Raw genomic sequence first — 20,096 nt, forward strand, 5'->3', positions numbered from 1 at the left:
ACAGAAATCCCCTTAGCTGACTTCACTCTCATGCTGTATTACCCATACAACTGTACTTTTTTTCTGAATGCGTAGAAAGCAATCTTGCCATTACTGTAAAAATCAGTGATGCACCTAAAGCAAGATATTTTGAGTATTGCCAGCCTCTGCTTTGATAATTGAGTTACGAGATAGTTCTGTTTTGAATGTGGATGAATTTGTCAGTCGACAGCTGGGTAATGATTTTGAAGTACAGCTTGCCATGCCTACCTTCATTTGACCTGGGCCCAACATGCTCCATCGACCAAGACCCCGTGCCTTATTTCGTTGACTTTCCTGTCCAATATGTGTTAAATATGTTACTTAGTACTATGGTACCTCACAAATGAAATAAAAATCCTTCCAAATTCACTGGTCTTTTGGTCATCCGCATGGGCGGTCCTTGGTAAACGCTTAGTTTGTTTTATTTAATTTCTTGTCCATTTCAGACACTTGTTAGAATGAATTCCAAAAGTAGTGTTGAAATGACAGCAAGGTTGCTTTAACTCGGGCATCCATTATTATGGAATAGCCTACCAACATCATTCTGTGCAACGTTGCCACACTTCCTTTTGATAGATAATCCAATTTCATTTCTTACCGTAATGGAACTAGATGTATGTTTTTGCTAAAAAGCTGTAAGATATTGAGAATTCCCACTTCTAAAATGACCTTCTTTGTCTTATTTTTCATGATTCTTACAAAAATATTCTTGGGTCACAGCCAGCCGACGGTAAATTCCACGTGATCACACCATGGCCGTCGCCGGTGCACTTCTGCCTGTAATAGTTCATGTAAAATTATAAACTCTCCTCAGTTTATAAATGGTCTACTGGTCTAAAATGTGGACACTCTTAGATCAGTGAGTGCCCTATTGTGTTATAATACAACTTTTGATAAGATAGCGCCATATTGCTCCTCAATGTTAAGCTGCTGCACATTAGCTCTATATTTTATTCTATGACAGCAAGGATTTCGATATTCCCAGTGTGTGGAATTCATGCAGCTTGCAAAGGATGTATTACTTGTGAATGTTTCATTCCCATATTATAACTAGAAACGTAGTTTTATAGAAGCCAAGGCATTCTTTGGCTCATGTAAATTTTGCTGCTGACATCTGGCAACTTTCAGTTGAAGACCAACAGGCCACGTCTGTTTCACTGACTGCTAGTTCGGCATTCCACAGGAGGAGGTAGTAGCGACAGTGTGAAGTTAGTACACGTTACGGGAATTTATAATTGTAACATGTGATAATATTTGTACATATGTGCAATTATAATCGATGACTGAACGTAAATTATTTGCAGAAAAAATTAAACATACGCCGCCTTCATGAGTTACTGCCATGGCGGACGGCGTTGTACCGTCGAGCCTGGTGTAGTGTGTGTGCAACTTTCTCTCCAGATATTGTGTGTCATAGAAGAGCTAACGGAAAGTTTTGTTTATTTATTATCAGGGAATAGCATATAGAATAGTACCACAATGGAATTCGACGACTACGAATCGTTACCCACTGGTGATGTGGGTGTACATATGACCGCTGGAGCTGTGGCAGGAGTAATGGAACATTGCGTAATGTATCCCATAGATTCCGTCAAGGTATGTTTAATTGTAAAATGTATGAAATGACCCACCAATGATTATATATAGTGGTATTGATGATAGGAAAAGAAATTTAGTGTCTAAAAGTTCACCTTGTAAAGTGTGCCAGCTCTTTCTACGAAGTCCTTGAAGAACCCGTGAATGAACGATTAGATTGTTCTTTATATTTCTAGTTGCTTATCAACATATTTGGCTTTTATGGGCTGCAAATAACATGTCCAGTATAATTTGTTTCACAAGTAAATTGTGGAGACAGGATCTAGAAAGTTCTAATCGGTAACGTAGCCAAGAGGTTAGGGGAGGAGTTCGTTGGATTTCAGGAAGTAAATCTGATTTGTGGCACTAAGTGAGTTTTACAATCATTTGAAGTTCGTATTCGTATAGAAATGTGGAAAAAGATGTTCGTGAATTAGGTAAACATATCGATCGTTTCTAGGGAAGGTGAGGCTCCACAGGGTGGTAATATATTTGGACTTGTTTAAAATCTAAAGTACATTTTACCTGTACATCTTTGATTCCATGCATTAAGTGGAGCTAAAGCTTCACATGTAGGAAAAAAAATGATTTAGGTTTAATTTCATGTTTGGGATGGAGTTTTCTCAAGTGACCTTTCACTAGTTTTCTAGGTTCTTGGTGGGGAGGTGTAGGGGAATCAAATCTTAGAAGTATAGATAATAAAATATAGTAGTGTATCCCCCTCCCTCCAGACAATGGGTCAAGGGTCATTTGATACCCTTGTAATGACCCAGCCAAGGTGAAGGGGACAGCTTCCATTTACAAGGTTGGTTTGTTGGCAACAGCTCTAGGAGTTGGGGAGAAGTTGAGTTTAGGTGAAACATAGACTTGTGAGTAAAGCTAAAGTAGATTTTCTTGAAAGTTAATGAGGGTACGGTTACATTTTAACACTTATGAAATCTGAGTGCAAGTAGAAAGTGAGCATAATCTAGGTGAAGGATCGAATAGTTTGGCAATTTTAGTATAAAAGGGTATATGTATCTTTAATAGATAAAAGAATTTTAAGATGATTCGTTTGGTTCCATAGCGAATAGGTCAATATTTCTGAACTCATTTTCTTGCTGGCATTTTGTGTTGAAAGGGGAAAAAGTTCGTTTGGAACCCGGCAGTACTGTATGTGGGCAATTATTTTATTTGTGTTGCAGTTGATGGAAAGGGTGGTGGAGGGTATTTCTCAGTTTCAATTCAATATTAATGACTAGGTCATATTACATATTTAAACTTCTAATTTTGTTTGAAGAAAATCAGCATTCTGAAAACTACACATTTTACACACAGTTTTACCCCAAACAAGTTCACATGAAGAGACCCATAAATTGGGAAGCTTTACAGATTCCTGGTTAGAGCTAATTATGATTGAAAGTGGTGGGTGTTGCATCAGGTATATAATTGGTGAGAACAGCATAATACACCATGCAAGTTTGGGATTAAGTATTAGAGAGGCATGGGTAGCCATCTGAAATGGAGGATTTGATATGTGGGGACCAGGGGCTGATTACAGAACATATTTGAAATGTTTAGAACTGAAATGCAGCTTAGTTTGGAGTGTTCGTGACCAGTTTGGTCCATCAAGGTGAACAAATGTGAAGAAGGCCTTCACCCAAATTGTCAAATCACCATCTTGTCAGTTAAGGACTTGCTCATCATCATAAAAGTGCCTCGATCAGTAGTTACTCCAAATTGCTAAAAGTGATACCATAGGAAAATTGTGCCCATAAGAGTACAGTTGGATGGCCCAGTTCCTGCAATAAGTTTTTATATCTAAGCTCTTGGTGCTTCATTTTCTTCCCTCTCTCCCCTTTCCAAGAAATGTAATTAGTTCACAAATGTTTTCTCTCTTAAGACAAGTTTGGTCTGACATGTACATTTCCAGCTTTTGGCTGCCTTCTCAATAAATCTTGTATTTTACTTCCTAGGTGTTCTTTTTCCCCATAAATTCAAGTTATATGCTGGAATATGAAAAGGAGATACCAAGGTAGTCAGTCAAAATGCTTTGCAGATCAGGAAGACTTGGAAAATGGAACACCTAAACTGGTACAATGAACTGGAGTTGTTTATTTACAATGACTAGAAACTTGCCAACCAACATGGTCATAATTTGGAAGGGAAAAAAAAGATTATTAGGAAACTTGAGTTCAAAATAGTGGGCACAACAGAGTAACCCTGAAGTGTTGGAGAATTCAGCTGAATGATATTGCCTTGTAGGTGACAGCCAGAGAAAATGCACAAAAATGGCTAGCCATCACAGGCAGGATGGGGTGGGGTGGTGGCTCTGGAAAAGAAATGCAATAACCAAAAATAATGAGCATATTACCCCAGCCCATAGTTCAAACAGCAACCAAGATTATTGGGCAGAATGTTGGATTAACTGAAAACCATAATGGATAAGATATTGGCAAGCCAAGGAAACATTATCTGTGATGATGAGCTAAAACTGAAAATTAAGCTGGTCAAATGAATGGGAATGCCAAGTAGGAAAAGTACAGGTAAAGAACATTAACTTCTAGAAGAGCAAGAGGATAAATTATGCAGGCTTCTGTGTGGAATGGGAGATGAAATTAGGAGAGCAATATTTGAAATGCAAGGAAATTGACAACATACATTGATGAAAGGGTTTGAAAAGAAATGTAGTAACAAGGAAGTGAGGCATAGTGAAATGGACAGGTGTTCACCTAGAAGTATTCCAGGCTTGAAATGTGTCCAGTGATTATGCCTGACTGAATGTATTACAGCCTCCTAGAAAGCTAACAACTTGGGATGGGCTGAGTGCATTATTGACATCATCTTTCATCACTCCACCCATCACAGTGTCATCTGTGTACACCAGTGCTGGAATACTTTGGTTTAAACTGGTTGAATTGGTGAGGCATACACCAGTATTGGAAAACTGAAGGGAGTAAGGACTTCAAATTGTCATGATCCATTCATCTGTGCAGAATGTGAAAGTGAAATTTTGGATTGTGTCAACCAGTGATGTAAGAATGATGAGAATCCACAATCATTTCAAAATGAATGTAGCCAGTGGTGATTCAAAATGATGATAATGATCTTATAGAAGTATACTGCACAGATGCAAAATATATTATAAGTATTCTGTGTTGATAGGATCACACAAGATCAAATGCTTGCATATGATTACACCTCGGTTATTACTTTGAATCTCCATCCAAAGAACCAGTATCTTCCAATACAGTAATCAGTTCAACAAGTAATTGAATACCCTGTAGTGATACAAGTTATAAACTGTATTTATACATCAACAGAAAACATTCCACTCTGGCTGAACCTTACTATACAAAGATGATTATGAAAAACTACATTTAATTTTAAACCTATTATTTAGATCTTGGTAGTGTGTAATGTAAAATTAACATTATTTGCAAGTACAGGTAGTGTATAATTTAGCAGATACACATGGTTTGATTGTACATAAGTTTTAAACCAGCTGATTAAAACCATCTGAATGTATAAGGAGTTTGAATTATTAAAAAAAAAAAAAAGACATTGGATGATATGAAAGTGTCTAATGGAAGGTACCCAAAGTCCTTGGTGACCTGGTTACCCTTCCCAGTGAGTCTGGCTTGTGGAGGAAAATTGTTAGTGTTGACTTTTGTGGGTCATTGAAGTAATGGTCTGATTTAGCTGTTGGCAATAGATATGAAATAGGAGGTTAAGATTATCGGTTATATAAAGACAAATGAGCAACAATGTGGATGGTTGGGTGAAGCCTGTAAGGCAACTTTAAATGGTGTAGGCATTCTTCATCAAGAAAGGGCCTTCTGAAGATAAGCAAGAGCTGGTACAAGGTGAAGGGGAATGTGAATGAGGAATATATACAATTTCAGTAATGCCAGTTTAGATTGTTTATAAATTTCCCCAATTTGCACGTATTCACACTGGTTTAAAAGTATATTTTTTCATTTTCTTCCACAGACTCGTATGCAGAGTCTTGCCCCATCCCCAGAAACTGCATATCGTTCTGTGCGTGATGGTCTTTTCAAGATGGTGAGCACAGAAGGCATCACGCGGCCTGTATGGGGCGTAAATGCTGTTATTGTTGGCGCTGGGCCCGCACATGCTCTTTACTTCTCTGCCTACGAAATGATCAAGAAGTGGGGAAATAAATCAAACAGCCTACAGACTCAGCTAGCAAATGGTAAGTATTACACTGATTATTGCTACCTACATTGTAGCTCCAGAAGGATCTGACATGAGAGGAAAAAAGGGGGGGGGTGGATGAAAATGGAATGGGGAGTGGGTGAGTCTTCAGTTTGGCTACCTTTCACATAAGGGTGGGAGAAGCCCTGTGTATAGATACATACATATACCAAAGGCTTTTTCCCCCTTACATGGGGGATAGCCAAAAAAAAAAAAAAAAAAGGCATAGAAACCACTCCCACCCATTCCATTTCCTATATATTCCACTCCCCTCCACCCTCCTCCCTCCCTCTTATCTTGGCACCCCCTGGATGACCTGTGTATAGATAAACAGACATAATAGAATAATGCATGTTTGAATGTTCATATATGCATGTAGATGGACAGAGATCTGATAGAGTTTGGGAGTTGATCCCTTGTGCCACGTTCAGGGATGGGTGGAGTGATTAACGAAAAAGAATACAATACATGAATTGGAGATGATTTATTTTTTTGTGCAAAGTTTGATGGAGAGTAGGACTGTTCACACTGTGATCAAGTCTCAGAGGATTCATATTATGACATTGTCCTGTTGGATTGCAGTGGTGCCCCATGGTAGTATGAAACAGGGGGATCACAAATTTATATTTGATTCTGTTTTAATATGCACAACATTCCCCATGATATGTCCCAGTGATACAACAGCTTTAGCTCCAGAAAAAGGGCATGTTGACACTTGTGTAGGGTTGTAGTTTCCCTTTTCATATCACCACAAGCTGCCACTGTTCATTTATGCTGCAACCAGTCATACTTTCATATTTTGAGTGAGTATATGTAAGGATTATAAGAATATAAGAAAGAAGGAAACTGCATAAGGCCTACATTAGGTAGTTCCATGTCCATTACTGCCCATCATCCCTATCCAAAGAGCCATCTAACCTCTTAAGACAACTAATAGTTTCAGCACTCGTGACATGGTTACAAAGTCTAATCCATTCGTTGACAACTCTTGGTATACCAATTGTTGCCCATTTCCTTCTTAAATTTAAAAATTGTCCAATTAAAATCCATTACTGTGAGACCTGCCCTGTTGTCTTAATATGATTACCATGTCTGCATCACCCTTGTTAAAGCCCTTGATCCACTTAAACACCTGTTAGATCACCTGGCACTCTGCGTACTTAGAGAATGAAAATTAAGATGCCTAAGCTTGTCCTCTTCAGGAAAATCTGTCCCTATATATCCATTATGGAAGGGTCTCAGAAGAGGAGATGAGAACAGGTGTTATGTGGACAAGATAGATGGGATTGAAGTAATTATTGGGAGAGGGTATGTTGGAAGGAGCAAAGGGAAACATAATGTGCATACGTTAGTGTTCTGGGTAGAGGCATCCTATGTTGGGACTCTCACCATTTTAAGGTGAACAGCATAATTACAGTGATTGTATTTACACCATAGGGAGTTGTTTCATTCTTAGTACATACATATATCTAGGGATTTTTCCTCCTTACAAGGGAGGTAGTCACAGTCAAAGGCATAAATCCACTTCCACCCATTTCATCCCCACATACTCCACTCCCATTCACTGTTATTAGTAGCCATGTTTATTGTTACATTGAAATGTAAAACCATCAGTAAAATATATTGCTGTCATTGTCATTCTGGTCTGGGATAAAGAGTGGTTCTGTGGGAGAATGATCCGTTGTGCCACGGGCTGCAGACCCTGATTTTGCACTCAGTCAGCCAACCTGGGCTTCCTGCACTGCCTGGTGGGAGCTGGATTCATCTCCCACAACCATGGTAACTCGGAGGAAGACAAATCCAAATCCCACCAGGCAGTGTGGGAAACCCAGATTGGTTGAGGATGAAATTGGATTCTGGTGGCTCTTGGTGCTTGGATCATTCTCCCACTGAGGTACTCGAATGTGAGACCTCAGAAGCAGGGAGGGATGCACAAAACATAGGGTAGAGAGAAGCATTGTTGGTTTATGTAGTGTTGTGTTTGATGGAGCCATTGGGAGTGGGTGATTGCAAAAATTATATACAAATGCCACACTGACTCTCATCCACTGAGAAGGGACCAAAGGAATGTTGAACAAAGTTATCATGGAATGGTAGATTACTAACGTCTCGCTACCATGTTGAAGTAGGAGACTGTTCGAAAAGGAGGGGAATTGGATGGACATTTGTCAAATTGGATATTGTTCATCCACAGTTTGGGTACTAGGATTTATGTTTTGCAAATAGAAAGGTACAGGGCAAAGCCAGAAAGTTGAAGTGGAAATAAGGCCAGTCATATAGTTATTACCTGTAATCAGGTAATAACCAGTGATGACTAGGTGACTGGAAGACCAAAGTAATATTATTCACTGTTATCATGTAAGGGGGAACTGTCGTATGGTAAATGTATGTATGTATGTCTTCATATGCAGAACCATCATAAGGATTTTTGTTCTCCCACAGCTGCTGCAGGGTGTGGGGCAACATTGCTGCATGATGGTGTTATGGTCCCAGCCGATGGTAGGTATACATACTTTTTTTGCATGTATTCTTTGCTAGTGTTGTAGTGTGATTCACATGTGAAAGCTTGAGAATTTTAGGATATTTTGTACATGTGGCTATTGGCTCGATGTTCTTGTGTGGGACAACTTTGAACAGTAGCATGCAGCCAATACATAGGGGACTATATGGGGCAGCCCTATGGACCAGAGTCAATGTTAGAGGAAAATATCTCCTCATAGAGAAATTATGGTACTTTATTGTACAGTGCTATCACTTATGCTGCACCCCCCCCCCCTACCAGTACTGTTCTGTACCTCTTCGAGTAGATGTTTCCATTTTCACCTGTCTCCTGTGGTAGAGGGAAGAGAAAATACTGGTACCGAGTCTTCGTACTTGGGTCATAAAGGCAGCTAAAACGGGACAGATGGAACTACAAGAAGTTAAACCAAAAGAGGGTCTCTTAATGTGCATGGATGTGGTACAGATGAGAGTAAAAGGGAATTAATAGTATGTGAGAAGGAAGATATATGTGTTGACATTAAGTGAAACTAAATTGAAAGGGAGGGGTGATTTTGAGTTTGAGAGTATGGTGGGGAGGATGTTGGGAATAAAGAGAAGATGAGGAAAGGAAGGGATGGCTCAACTAGTATGTGGGTCTTTGTAAGTGCATATGGACCAGGTAGTGAAAAGAGTAGAGGAAAGTGAAGCTTTTGGGATAGATTTAAACGAGTACTTAGGTTTTGGAGGATTGTCAACATACTGGTTTTGGGAGATCTCAATGATAGGGAATGAAACAATAGATGGAGTGGTTGGGAAGTGTGGAGTGCCAGGTGATATAGTGAGGATGGTGATGTGTTTAGAAAGAGTTGATAGCTAACACAGTGTTTAGGAAAAGGGTCAAGCATAAGTGCACATGGGAGAGGGTGGTGTATGGAAGGGTGATAAGGTATTAATGGACTATGTAGTGGTAACCAGGAAAAGAGTAAGAAGAGTACTGAAGTTCCATGTTCTTGGAGAGAGTGGGGAAAATGGAGGAGAAATAAGAAAAGATAAGGTACAAGGAGCTTTGAGACTGATAAGAGCAGGTACACTTTGGTTAGATGGGTGTCACGTGGACTGTCTGAAGAAAGGAGTTACAGTAATAATGAACTGCTAGTGAGGTTTAATGTGTGTCTAAGGGAGGATGGGGTGCCTGAGGACTGGAGGAGTGCCTGTATAGTTCTGCTTTACAAAGGAAAAGGGGTCAAATGTAAGTAATAGTTTCAAAGACATCAGTTTGTTGAGTGTCGTTGGAAGGCATATGGGATGGTTTTAATTGAGATAATTAGGAGAGGAAAAGATGGAGTAATTGCTGAGGAACCGTGTAGGTTGAAGAAAGGTAGGGGTTTTGTGGATCAGATTTTTGTGGAAAGGCAGATACAGGTATGTGAGATAAATTTAGCAAAAGGTAAGGATTTTTTGTGGCCTTTATGGGTTTGGAAAAGGCTTATGACAGGGTAGACAGGAAATCACTGAGGGAAGTTTTGCAGATATATGGGGAGAAGGCAGGAGATAGGGGTGAGTGGAGAATGGCTGTATAGATAATACTGTGATGCAAGGAAGGGAAGGGATTGGGTGGGTTGGGAGTGGTTATGTATGAATGATATTTTGGTGCAGCCTGAAGGGAATTCTCCCCATCTTTCTGTGTTCTGCATGAGGGGATGCAAGGGGGGTTTGCTGTATCTTGCTGCATTGCTTCTGACCCAGGATACAGGGATAGCCTGTCATCCATAAGGAGCTAAGATGAGAGGGAATGGGTGCTTGACTTGGCTACTTACCACGTAAAGAGGGGAAAAAAGCCCTTGGTATATAGATAGATTGTACATCACAGATGTCTTTTAATTTAGCTTCAGACAGGGTGGAGACAGCTTGTAGTTTATCTTATCATTATAATGAGCAGCTTCTTTTTCCCCACCTGCCCCCCACCTTGAACATGAGGAGGGTATGATACTCTATCTCCCTCCTTGACGTTTAAAGTAATCTTATTTCGTGCTTTTAAGTTTTACCTGTTGAAAGCAGTTGTAACTGGAAACTATGCTATGGTCTTTGTTGTTGTTGGTTCTTAAACTCGCTGGCTGAGCAGTCCTTTCTGGTCATTATTATCAATTGTGGTTGATCACATTTCTTGTCACCTGTTCCTTAGCTCTTTTACCTATTAAGGGGGTTCTCTAAGTTGAAACGGGAACCCCAGTTCATGAACATTGATTCCCATCTTAACCTACAGGAGGCCTCACCTTTACAGAAGATATATTACCAAAGATTACAAAGGCGGAGCATGCTGACAGGAGACCTTTTGGTCCATAACTAGGTCAGATGCAGAATATATATATATATATGTATACACACACACACATACACACACATATATATACATATATATAAACAATAAGAATAGATAAAATAAAGATTATAAATAAATAATACATAGGTATAGTTAAGTGATAAACATGTAAATAGTAAATAATAATAAACTGACAAATAAATAATAATAAATGGAAATCAAGCAAATAATAGACAAATAATAAACAAATAATCAAATAATATAAAATAAATGGCAGTCATTACAGCATCTTGCTTAAATTTTTATCTAAACGAATCTTAAAGCTTCGAACTGAACTACATTACACTGCCTCCGCAGGAATTTTTTTCCATTCATTAACTACACGGTTGGCGAAGTTGTTTCTACCCACTTCCAAATTAAATCTATTTCCTGACAGTTTGAAACCATTATTTCTTGAAATTGTTAATAGATATTGGGCCTAGTGTGGAATTTCAGCCCCTCAAGACTGCACAAACTGATGCAGGTGAGGGGTTGATAGGTTTTGAAAATGGGTAACTGCTGTCAGTTGTACGGGACTACCACAGTCAGGCACCTGCCATTGGTCTTTTAGTAATGGTTAGACATGACAAAATCCCTACCACCGGTGACTACACGTTTCATTTATGGCTCCAATTTCCCAATGGTGGACACCCAGTAGAAATTTTTGTTTCTCATTGTGTAAGAAATTGGTGGTTTGCTGCTTGTGTATTTGAAAGTGTAGGAAAGCTTTTTCCTACCTAGTAAATGGAGTAGGAAGGGAACACTTGCTGTTCCAAGTTTGAACAAAGAAATGGAGAGCCAATTTTCTTGCTTAAGAGTGATACGATAAAACCACATCTTCTCTCACTTCCCCCTTTTAAACTTCATGTCCTTGTCCCCCATCCATCTCTACTTTTTCCATCTCCACCATTTGCTCTTTTTCTTACTTAATTTTCTTGTCATACATCAGCATATTTACTTCTTCTGGATATCTTCTTCCTCTCTAAAGAGCTACTCGCATTTTTTCCTATATGTACTCTCCTTCCTTTACTACCTTCCTTCCTTCTTACCCTCCCTCCTTCTTGTGCAGTTTCCATGCTATTATGAAGGTGAATACTGAAGTTCTATGCAAATTTCTACAAGCTAGCTACAGCAGGATTTCTAGAAAGTTGAAGTACAAGACTTTTGATTGGTCATGTAATTGAATTTATTTATTAGCTAAATATTCAGGCATTGTTTATTTTGGTAACATTTTGTTACAACATGTCAGGAAGCATTCCAGCACACTCTTTAAAGGTGAGCTTTCATGTGAGGGTTGGCTGTGAGGAAGGTTGGAGTCTGGGGATATTATTTTGGTTCAACATGCTTTTCAGCTATCAGTTATCCAAGGAGAAGAGCATATTTTCGTGTGTTGCATGTAATGCACTATAAAAGACGAACATATGGTATGACTGCATGTACCAGGTTTTCAGAAGACTGCTTTTGACTGATTACTCTTTGTGAGGGTTATAATTGTAATTGTGGCCTGAGGTTTCACTGGAAACAGGTACCCCCCCCCCCCCCCACAATGCCTGGTAATGACCCTCAGGAAGAAATGTTGAGCTGTTGTTTGTATTGGATTCGTGTAGGTCTGTATATATTGCTGGCTTATAATTCTTGGAAGAAAGTAGTAGCTGGTTGTAAGTACACCAAGCATGAAAAGATGGAGGAAATAGAATTAAAACTGATAAATATCTTAAGTCTGGTTCAGAGGTCAAGTAGGTTAGGTTCTTAAAGATTTGAGTTCTCGATGGGATTTAAAGATGAACAGCAGGTCTGCTGTTCTCCTACATCCATATCATGGGAGCATCCCATGTAAGTTACTAGTTGTTGGTCTCATTTTAGAGTTTTTTGTGGAAGTGGGAAGATAAGAAGTATAGGGGAAAAATATTTGGATGACTTAATGAAGGGAAAACAAAAGGTGCAATGAGATATATTCAAGTGGAAAGGGACAATGGTTTGGGGTGTCACAGGGATTGCTGGTGGCACCAGATATATTTCTGATGAACTTCTTCAAGTTATTTGATGAAAGGAAATGGCAGAAATGCTAACGTGTTTGCTGGGGATGCTAAAATGACGTTAGGTAGAGAAGTACTCTGAAACCTTATTATAGGAAGTGAGTAGTCAGTGTGTGGAGCCCTGAATGACAAGTATAATGTGTTATCATACATACATATACCAAGGGCTTTTTCCCCCATACAAGGGAGGTAGCCAAAGTCAAAAGGCAAAATTCCACTCCCACCCATTCCACCCCCATTCACCACCCTTTCCTTGCATCTTGGCTCCTGGGTCAGAAGCATTGTAGCAATTCACAGCACATCCACAACAAGACCACATCATTTAATTAGCGACCCCCCTTGCCACTTTTGCAGTAACATTGAAGACAGCAAGAAATCCCTTTGGGCTGTGTCAAAATATTACTCACTTGTGATCACTCCCTAACCCCCCCCCCCAACTTATCCCCCACCCACTCCCTTCCATGCATCACAGTATCATCCATACACAGCCATTCTCCACTCACTCCTGTCTATTGCCTTCTATGTGTTATCATAGAAATGGAAAAGGGATCAAAGTAGTCTTTTGTTTGCCGTGGTGCGGATAGAAATAAGGCATAAAACACCTTGGCCCATTGGGCTTGTCTTATCTTTATTGTGCTTCTTATGTTTGCCATTCTTTCTTTGCAGTGATCAAACAGCGGATGCAGATGTTCAACAGCCCCTACCGGTCCTGTTGGGATTGTTTGCAGAAGGTGTATGCCACTGAAGGATTATCAGCATTCTACAGATCCTACTCCACACAGCTTGTCATGAACCTGCCTTTCCATGCCATTCATATCACAATGTATGAAAATTTGCAGCACATGTTGAATCCTGAAAGAAATTATAACCCAAAAGTGCATATGGTGGCTGGAGCTATGGCTGGGGCTGTGGGTGCTGCATTCACAACTCCTTTAGATGTATGCAAGACTCTGCTCAACACACAAGAACAATCTACTTTATCACATCTTAGGCAGACGCATGTGGTTGGCATATTGCCAGCACTCAGAACTATCTACTCACTCCAAGGCTTTAAAGGTTTCTTCCGGGGTGTACAAGCAAGGGTGTTATACCAAGTGCCGGGAACAGCCATATCTTGGAGCATATACGAATTATTCAAGTACCAAATGAGTTTGAAGAGAGATGACGAAGGTCCAAATTGGGATCATGAACTTGAACAAGATAAAGTCCTTAGGAACAGTAACAGTGTTCCCAGTGATGTTGATAGTGAGAGTAGCAGTGATTATAGATCTTCTAGAATTGAAAGCCTGCCATTCCAGGGAAAATGGGATACCCTTAATGTAGCAACACATAAGACAGTGGAGCGATTACGGCACTTGCAGGTTCCTTCTAGCTTAACAGCCAGCTGTGCAGCAGCAGCAGCAGAGAATTAGCTGGAGAGGTAAGGAACTGGTGTGAAAGAGAACATTACATCTTGGCATGAGCTTTGCATTGGGAGGGTTAAGTATCTAGTGCCTTGCAGTCTTCACGGCAGTTGTACGGACTGTGTCTACCTAAGTATCAAGAATATTTCTTGGTATCTAATTCTCCGTCTGCAAGCAGCAGTGTACTCAATGACTGAACACTTTGAATGCACTGTCAATAAAAGCGCTGTATGTTTTCCCTCATCTAGTCAGATTTCATTCAAGCTCTGGTGATTCACAGAGCCAGACTGTATGTTCACAAATTGACCATCAAGTTTAAGACCTTGAATGCAGCCATGGGTTGTCAGGTGATTGGGGGTGAAGCAGCTAAATCCACATTCATCTCCTAAATCTGCCAGCAGGAAAACTGTACAATTCTCAGCAGCTGACACGTCTAGCAAACATATGTGATCATGTCTACCTAATCTGCTAAGTATTGTCTGGTTTGTCAAGTGGCATATTCAGGTACACCCAGAATGTACATATTTTTATAAAATGGTAGTCTTCAAAGGGCAAGTTTATAGAAAGGTTGGCCATTTTTGGTGCTTCAAATGCTTGTGATAATTTTGTAGAACTAAGCTGAACATGTTCACATGTTTAGGAGTTTCTAGGTCAAGATGTTTGCAATTACAACGTTGTAAAGCTTCCCTCAAGTTAACTACCATTGTTCCTTGTGATAGAGCATACAGTCAAGGCTTTATTTGTGTTTCCCAAACTTGGCTCAAGAATTTTGTAGTATGTCATCATTGTTACGATATGGATTACTTTATTTTATTGAAATTGACAGCATAGGTGGAAAGGTTAGACTGAAATGCGATGCCAAGCCCCATTCTCTTTCGTGCATATGCTCCCAGTTGATGGTTCAAATGGCCTTGTGGTCAACAGGCCTGTGCTGGCCTGGCTGCTGGTCCAGATGTAGCGATAGGCACAGACTGCTTAGAACTGTTGGCACCAAGATGGGCAATGGTTTTCTGCAGCATAACTCGTATCTATTTTTCCATATAATTTTCTCAGTTTGATTGCTGTAGGTGTATATTGGCCAGTAGTCGGTTCACAGCAGGTGATATGCCGGTCTGTTCGCCACAATGCTTTGTATAAAGTTTAGTTGAAGTTAATCTAGGAGATTTTGGAGAATCACAATGAACTTTCAACTCACAGGCAGGAATTGGATCATGGAACTCTAAAGTTGACTCTGTGAGTGAATTCCAGTAGTGCTGCTGTGTATTGCCAGTGGTATAACCGCAAATACTGCCAGTTGTTTCAGTTTACTTTTAACGAAACTCGTTTAAATCCTATCAAGGGTTAGAATGGGTCACTCCTTGATGTACCTGTATTATTATTATTATCATTGGATATCACTGTGGCCCTGCAAAATAGATGCGTTTCTACAGCCGATTGTAACTCGTCAACCCTCGCACCAGCATCTGGAGGTGTGTCACTTGGTCTTTGTACCAAGCCCTATCTAACAATTGAAACTGTTTCATCCACATTCTCGCTGAGAGAACTGACAACTGGTGATTTCCCCTCCAATTACTTTTATTTGTTGACACAGAAACAGTTCCACACTAATACAGTTAATCTTTGGATTGTTGTCTGTGTTGTATTAGCATGGGGCAGTTTTTGTCACCAGCATATACATGGAGGAGGGGAACAGGTGTCATTTTTCCATCTCTTCCTGTCTGAAAAAGTACAGGAAGTACAATTAAGGTTAGATATCGTGGGCCTGGTTCAGAGATTTGAGTGTCAGCCCCTTAGAGCTACGCCTCCTGATGGAGGTTGGTAGGATTTTGAAGATGGGCAATAGAGGACTGATTCTGACATTCATTTTGCAGGACCATCACATCCCTGTACTCATTATCTGTGTATACACACACACATACACACATATAATATAATCACAAAGAACCCACAGTCAGAATAAAAGGAAACTGCAAGTTTAACATATATTTTGGCTAATAGCTATAGCCCTCTTTAGGAAAGTACAGATAACAAGAAATGATTGAAACACATACAATTGAGATGTAAGGGAAGGAGGAACAGGGATAACTTGACAGAATACATTGTCACACAGGGCAGAGTCTGAAGGATAGAGGTGTGAGAACAGAAGGGATGCAGGGGCAGGAATGGTGGGGGAGCAGGGTCAGGAGGGTAAAGATTTTAAACCAAACTGTTCTTTGTGATTATACTAATGTGCAACATTTTGTTTTAAGTGATATATATATATGTATATATATATACAGACACATACATAATTCTGGCAAGATAGTATTCCCTGGTAATATATGGCATAGTTGGTAAGCTCTATTGTTGACTTGAACATGTATTTCACAATGTAACCTTGGAAACTGCAATGCCCAATTTTGTGTCCACAGGTGTAATACAGTTGGCCATGTAATGACTGTTCTGTCTGTATTTACAGCAAACTAGTTCACAAGGCTTACATGTGCTTAAACCACTGAAATGAGTAGAAAACATGTGTCCACTTATGTGTTGTGTACACAAGTTTTACTTGTGTTTAGGGACTGAATATGTGATCACTGAGGAAAGTGGAAACCTTGTGGATCTAGTAGTATGGTTTGGGTTTTGTTGTTGCCAGCATGGTGGGTATCAGTTATGAAAGCATTTTTTGAATTTGATGGAAATAGCACATTCTGAATCATGGTGTGAATTATTTAATGTGAATTTTTTTTGTAAGGCATGAAAGGCCCAAGTTCTCATTTAAAGTTTTTTATTATTATTATTACTTTTTTATGCTGCTTTCAAGATTCCCACTTGTGAAATAATCACTGTCTCAGTAAAAGTGGTAGCTTTCATATTCAAACATCAGCCCAAAGCCATTACTTTATCAGCAGCCACGGCATAATGCACCAGTTAGTTGGTCCTTGTGCAGTGGCTGCCTAATGCTGAGACAGGACTGAGAGTGAAATCCATGAGGTAGTGTGTCCTTGATGTGGTTTGCCTATACCCAGCTGAATTTGGTACCATGTTCTCCACCAGTTTGTCAAGCTTTCGTCTCCCATACAATCACTGCAGCACAAAACTATTGCTTGTATATTTGTATAAATCCTTTTCATCCCTGAGTATGGTACATACACAATAGTGTAAACACTCAGGGTTTGTGACTGCACATCATCAAATACTTCAGCTTCATTACTCCTCAGTTGTATTGTGGAGTTCATAATGACAGCCAGCAGTTTCCTTGTTGCTTCTCGAAGAAGACCTCCTGTTGTATTCATCAATCATCCTATGCTTTGTGTTCTTATTTATTCCTCCATTATTGGTGTCTTTAGTTTTCATATATCGGTTGAAGAGAAGCATGTCACCCTCTCATTTGTATATTGACAAAGTCTTCTCTTTAGCTTCACATCCTCATGAGGTCTTCCTTACTCCCATCCTTCCTTCCCATGGCCAACAAGTACAATCAACCCATTTCTCACTTGTACATAGCTAAAGTAATTTTGACTGTAAATACAATTTTTTTTTCTTTTTGTTTTAGTCACTTAAGCATAAAGCTTCGTCTTCCTTAATCATCACCATCTTTCCCACTCATCTTGCATACATATGTGATATTGATACCATAAGATTCTGATGATGGCATTGTAAGCCAGGGGACAATACTTAGATTCAAAAATAAGGGCTAGTAGAGTAATGCTCAACACAACACAAGTATTGTAGTAAGGATTTGGCATCAGTTACACAGCCTCACGACCTTAGCAACAGCAACACCGCATCATGAATGTGCATTGGAGAACTCTTTTCTGAACTCCTCTACTAGGTTCACCAAAATCATTATTCATTACTTGTTGGCAATCCTAATGGCTTGGCAAGTGGTACTGGTGGATAAACGTTGGTAGTATTGGACTGGTAAAGGTTGAGGCCCTCCACGTCATCGACACCCTGGATTCTTCAATACTCTCGGAGAAGCTTCAGACCCAGGGAGGTTTAACCTTTTCCAGTATTGTTGCAAATCTCAAAAATAGAATGTACACAAAGGTTACAACTATTTAAAGAATATATTTACCTTTTATAGAACTTGCTTTTTTATTATACCACACTTTGGAGATGTCTAGAAAGGGAGTTGATGAAAGCAAATACAGTGCTCAAGTTGACAGTAAGAGTATAAATGTACAAGTGGAAGGGTGGTGGAGTATGGATGGTTGATAGGGTATTGGACTGTAGTGGCATCCAGAAGGAGGATAGGATGCATTCTGGATGTTTTTAAGGGAATGGGTCATTTTATGGTGGGAAATTAAAAGTGGAGGGTGAGGGAAAGAGTGAAAGGTAGGGGGGGGTGCACAAAATTAACAAATTAAGGAATACCATGGGAAATGTGGGAGGTATGTGTAGAAGAATAATGGATATGTTTTAGGGAAGAAGTGGAAAAGTGCAAAGAGAAGTGGAACAGGGAGGGACTAAAGTAAAGGTTAGAATGATAGGATTGAAAGTAGAAGAAAATTGACCATATGTGGATTGGTTGTGAGACAGGACCAGTGTATATCATGCACAGGAAAACTCAGAGGAGAACAGATGAAAAATGGGATAGGAGTATGGCAGATATATATATATATATATTTCACAATAGAAATATATTTTGGAAGGGAGTGAAGAGAAGTCAGAGAGGAAAAGGTATAAAGTGCATGTGGATGTGAAGGTGGTAAGGGGAAGACTGTTATAGAAAGTTAAATGTAGAAGTTAGGGAAATTTTTATTGTAGCAGTGGGGGGAACTAAGTGAGCGATGGGAAAGCATTAGGAAAATGTGAAGCTCAAGGACCATTGAAAAATATGAAAGCTAGTAAGGCACCTTGTATGGGTGGTTCATGCAGTGTCTGAGAAATAGAGCCACATTTACAGTGGATTGGTTAGCGAGGTAGGGGAGTGTGACAGGGGGCTGGAGGAGTGTTTTTATGGTAGGTAGTGGCCGGCGGTAGTCAAGGGAGGAAAATTGCACACAATAACAGATGTTTGGTCTATTTATTAAGTGGTTCAGTTATTGGGGAGAGCGCAACACCAAAAATATGGGGACTACCGAGAGCTGTCGTTTCGCTGGCGAGTAAACGTTGTCTGCCCCTTACGTTCGCGACATTATCTTAACCTCTTCAACACGCATCAGCTGCCTGACGTACGATGATACATCGCAATATCCGCATTATAAAGTTACAGTTGCATTACTCTTTCACTTTGTTAACCACAGAAAATATGATCAGGCCAGTTCACAGAATATGGGGGTTAGTTACAACTACTAAATATCAAGAGTTGACGCCGGCATCATATACCCACACGCGCCTCATGACGCCTGCGTTGGCGTCATCGTATGGATGGAGTTAAGTATGGGCTTTGAGGAAGACTGTTGCAATTTCCCAGGATACTGCCCTTTCTTCATCCTCATCACTTTTCCCCGGCTGCCGCCCGTCAGCCCTCCCGAGGTCATCTAAGTTCACCCTACTGGAGCTAATCAGTGTCTAGTGACACGCATTACTCCACTTCAGTACCCCACCTTCCTATATTAAGAAGAGGCTAGCAGGATCTCGGGTTAATGACATCTGTAGAAGAAATAACAAATGTCATCTTGTTAAGAAGAGTCATGTGCAGACATAAATGGAGCTCTACGGTGGCCAACGACCAAGTAGATACGACACCCCGGTGAGGTGAGCAGGATCTCGACTCTAGACTTTGATACTAGGAACTTGGAAAAGGATGACCAACTATTGGAATGGGTGAAGGACTTCTTAACTGGGAGAAAATGAAAGTGGTGCTTAGAGACAAAATTTCGAAATGAGAAGATGTAAAAAGTGGCGTCCCACAAGGCTCTGTTTTTGGCTCCTTTAATGTTTGCCATATACATAAATGATATGGACCAAGGAGTAAATTATTACATATTTTATTTTTTTGCCGACGATGCCAAATTACTCAAGAGAGTGAAAACAGAAGAAAATTGCAGATCGCTACAAGATGACCTGGATAAAGTATGGGAATGGAACCAGAAA

General features: G+C 39.9%; 1 protein-coding gene across 2 annotated transcripts; it reads left to right on the top strand.

Annotated features, from left to right (window-relative positions):
- Positions 1-1,076: 1,076 nt before the first annotated feature.
- Positions 1,077-18,143, top strand: LOC143020254 (mitoferrin-1-like). 2 transcript variants are annotated; one of them, XM_076176446.1, is made up of 5 exons: positions 1,077-1,229; positions 1,475-1,617; positions 5,569-5,791; positions 8,236-8,292; positions 13,336-18,143. In XM_076176446.1, the coding sequence occupies exons 2-5, from the start codon at positions 1,501-1,503 to the stop codon at positions 14,079-14,081; spliced, it is 1,143 nt and encodes a 380-aa protein (XP_076032561.1). In that variant the 5' UTR covers positions 1,077-1,229; positions 1,475-1,500; the 3' UTR covers positions 14,082-18,143. The 2 variants fall into 2 exon arrangements, with proteins under 2 accessions (XP_076032561.1, XP_076032562.1); XM_076176447.1 differs by lacking the exon at positions 1,077-1,229 and having other exon boundaries at positions 1,292-1,617.
- Positions 18,144-20,096: the final 1,953 nt, after the last annotated feature.

This window comes from Oratosquilla oratoria, chromosome 39 (genome assembly GCF_046742065.1).
Source record: "Oratosquilla oratoria isolate Oo_2021 chromosome 39, ASM4674206v1, whole genome shotgun sequence".
NCBI classification, from domain to species: Eukaryota; Metazoa; Arthropoda; class Malacostraca; order Stomatopoda; family Squillidae; genus Oratosquilla; species Oratosquilla oratoria.

Coding starts and splice junctions, on each gene's coding strand:
- LOC143020254 (XM_076176446.1), top strand. CDS start 1,501: ATGGAATTCGACGACTACGAATCGTTACCCACTGGTGATGTGGGTGTA. Junction 1,618..5,568: donor ATCCCATAGATTCCGTCAAG/GTATGTTTAATT, acceptor TTTCTTCCACAG/ACTCGTATGCAGAGTCTTGC. Junction 8,293..13,335: donor TGTTATGGTCCCAGCCGATG/GTAGGTATACAT, acceptor CTTTCTTTGCAG/TGATCAAACAGCGGATGCAG.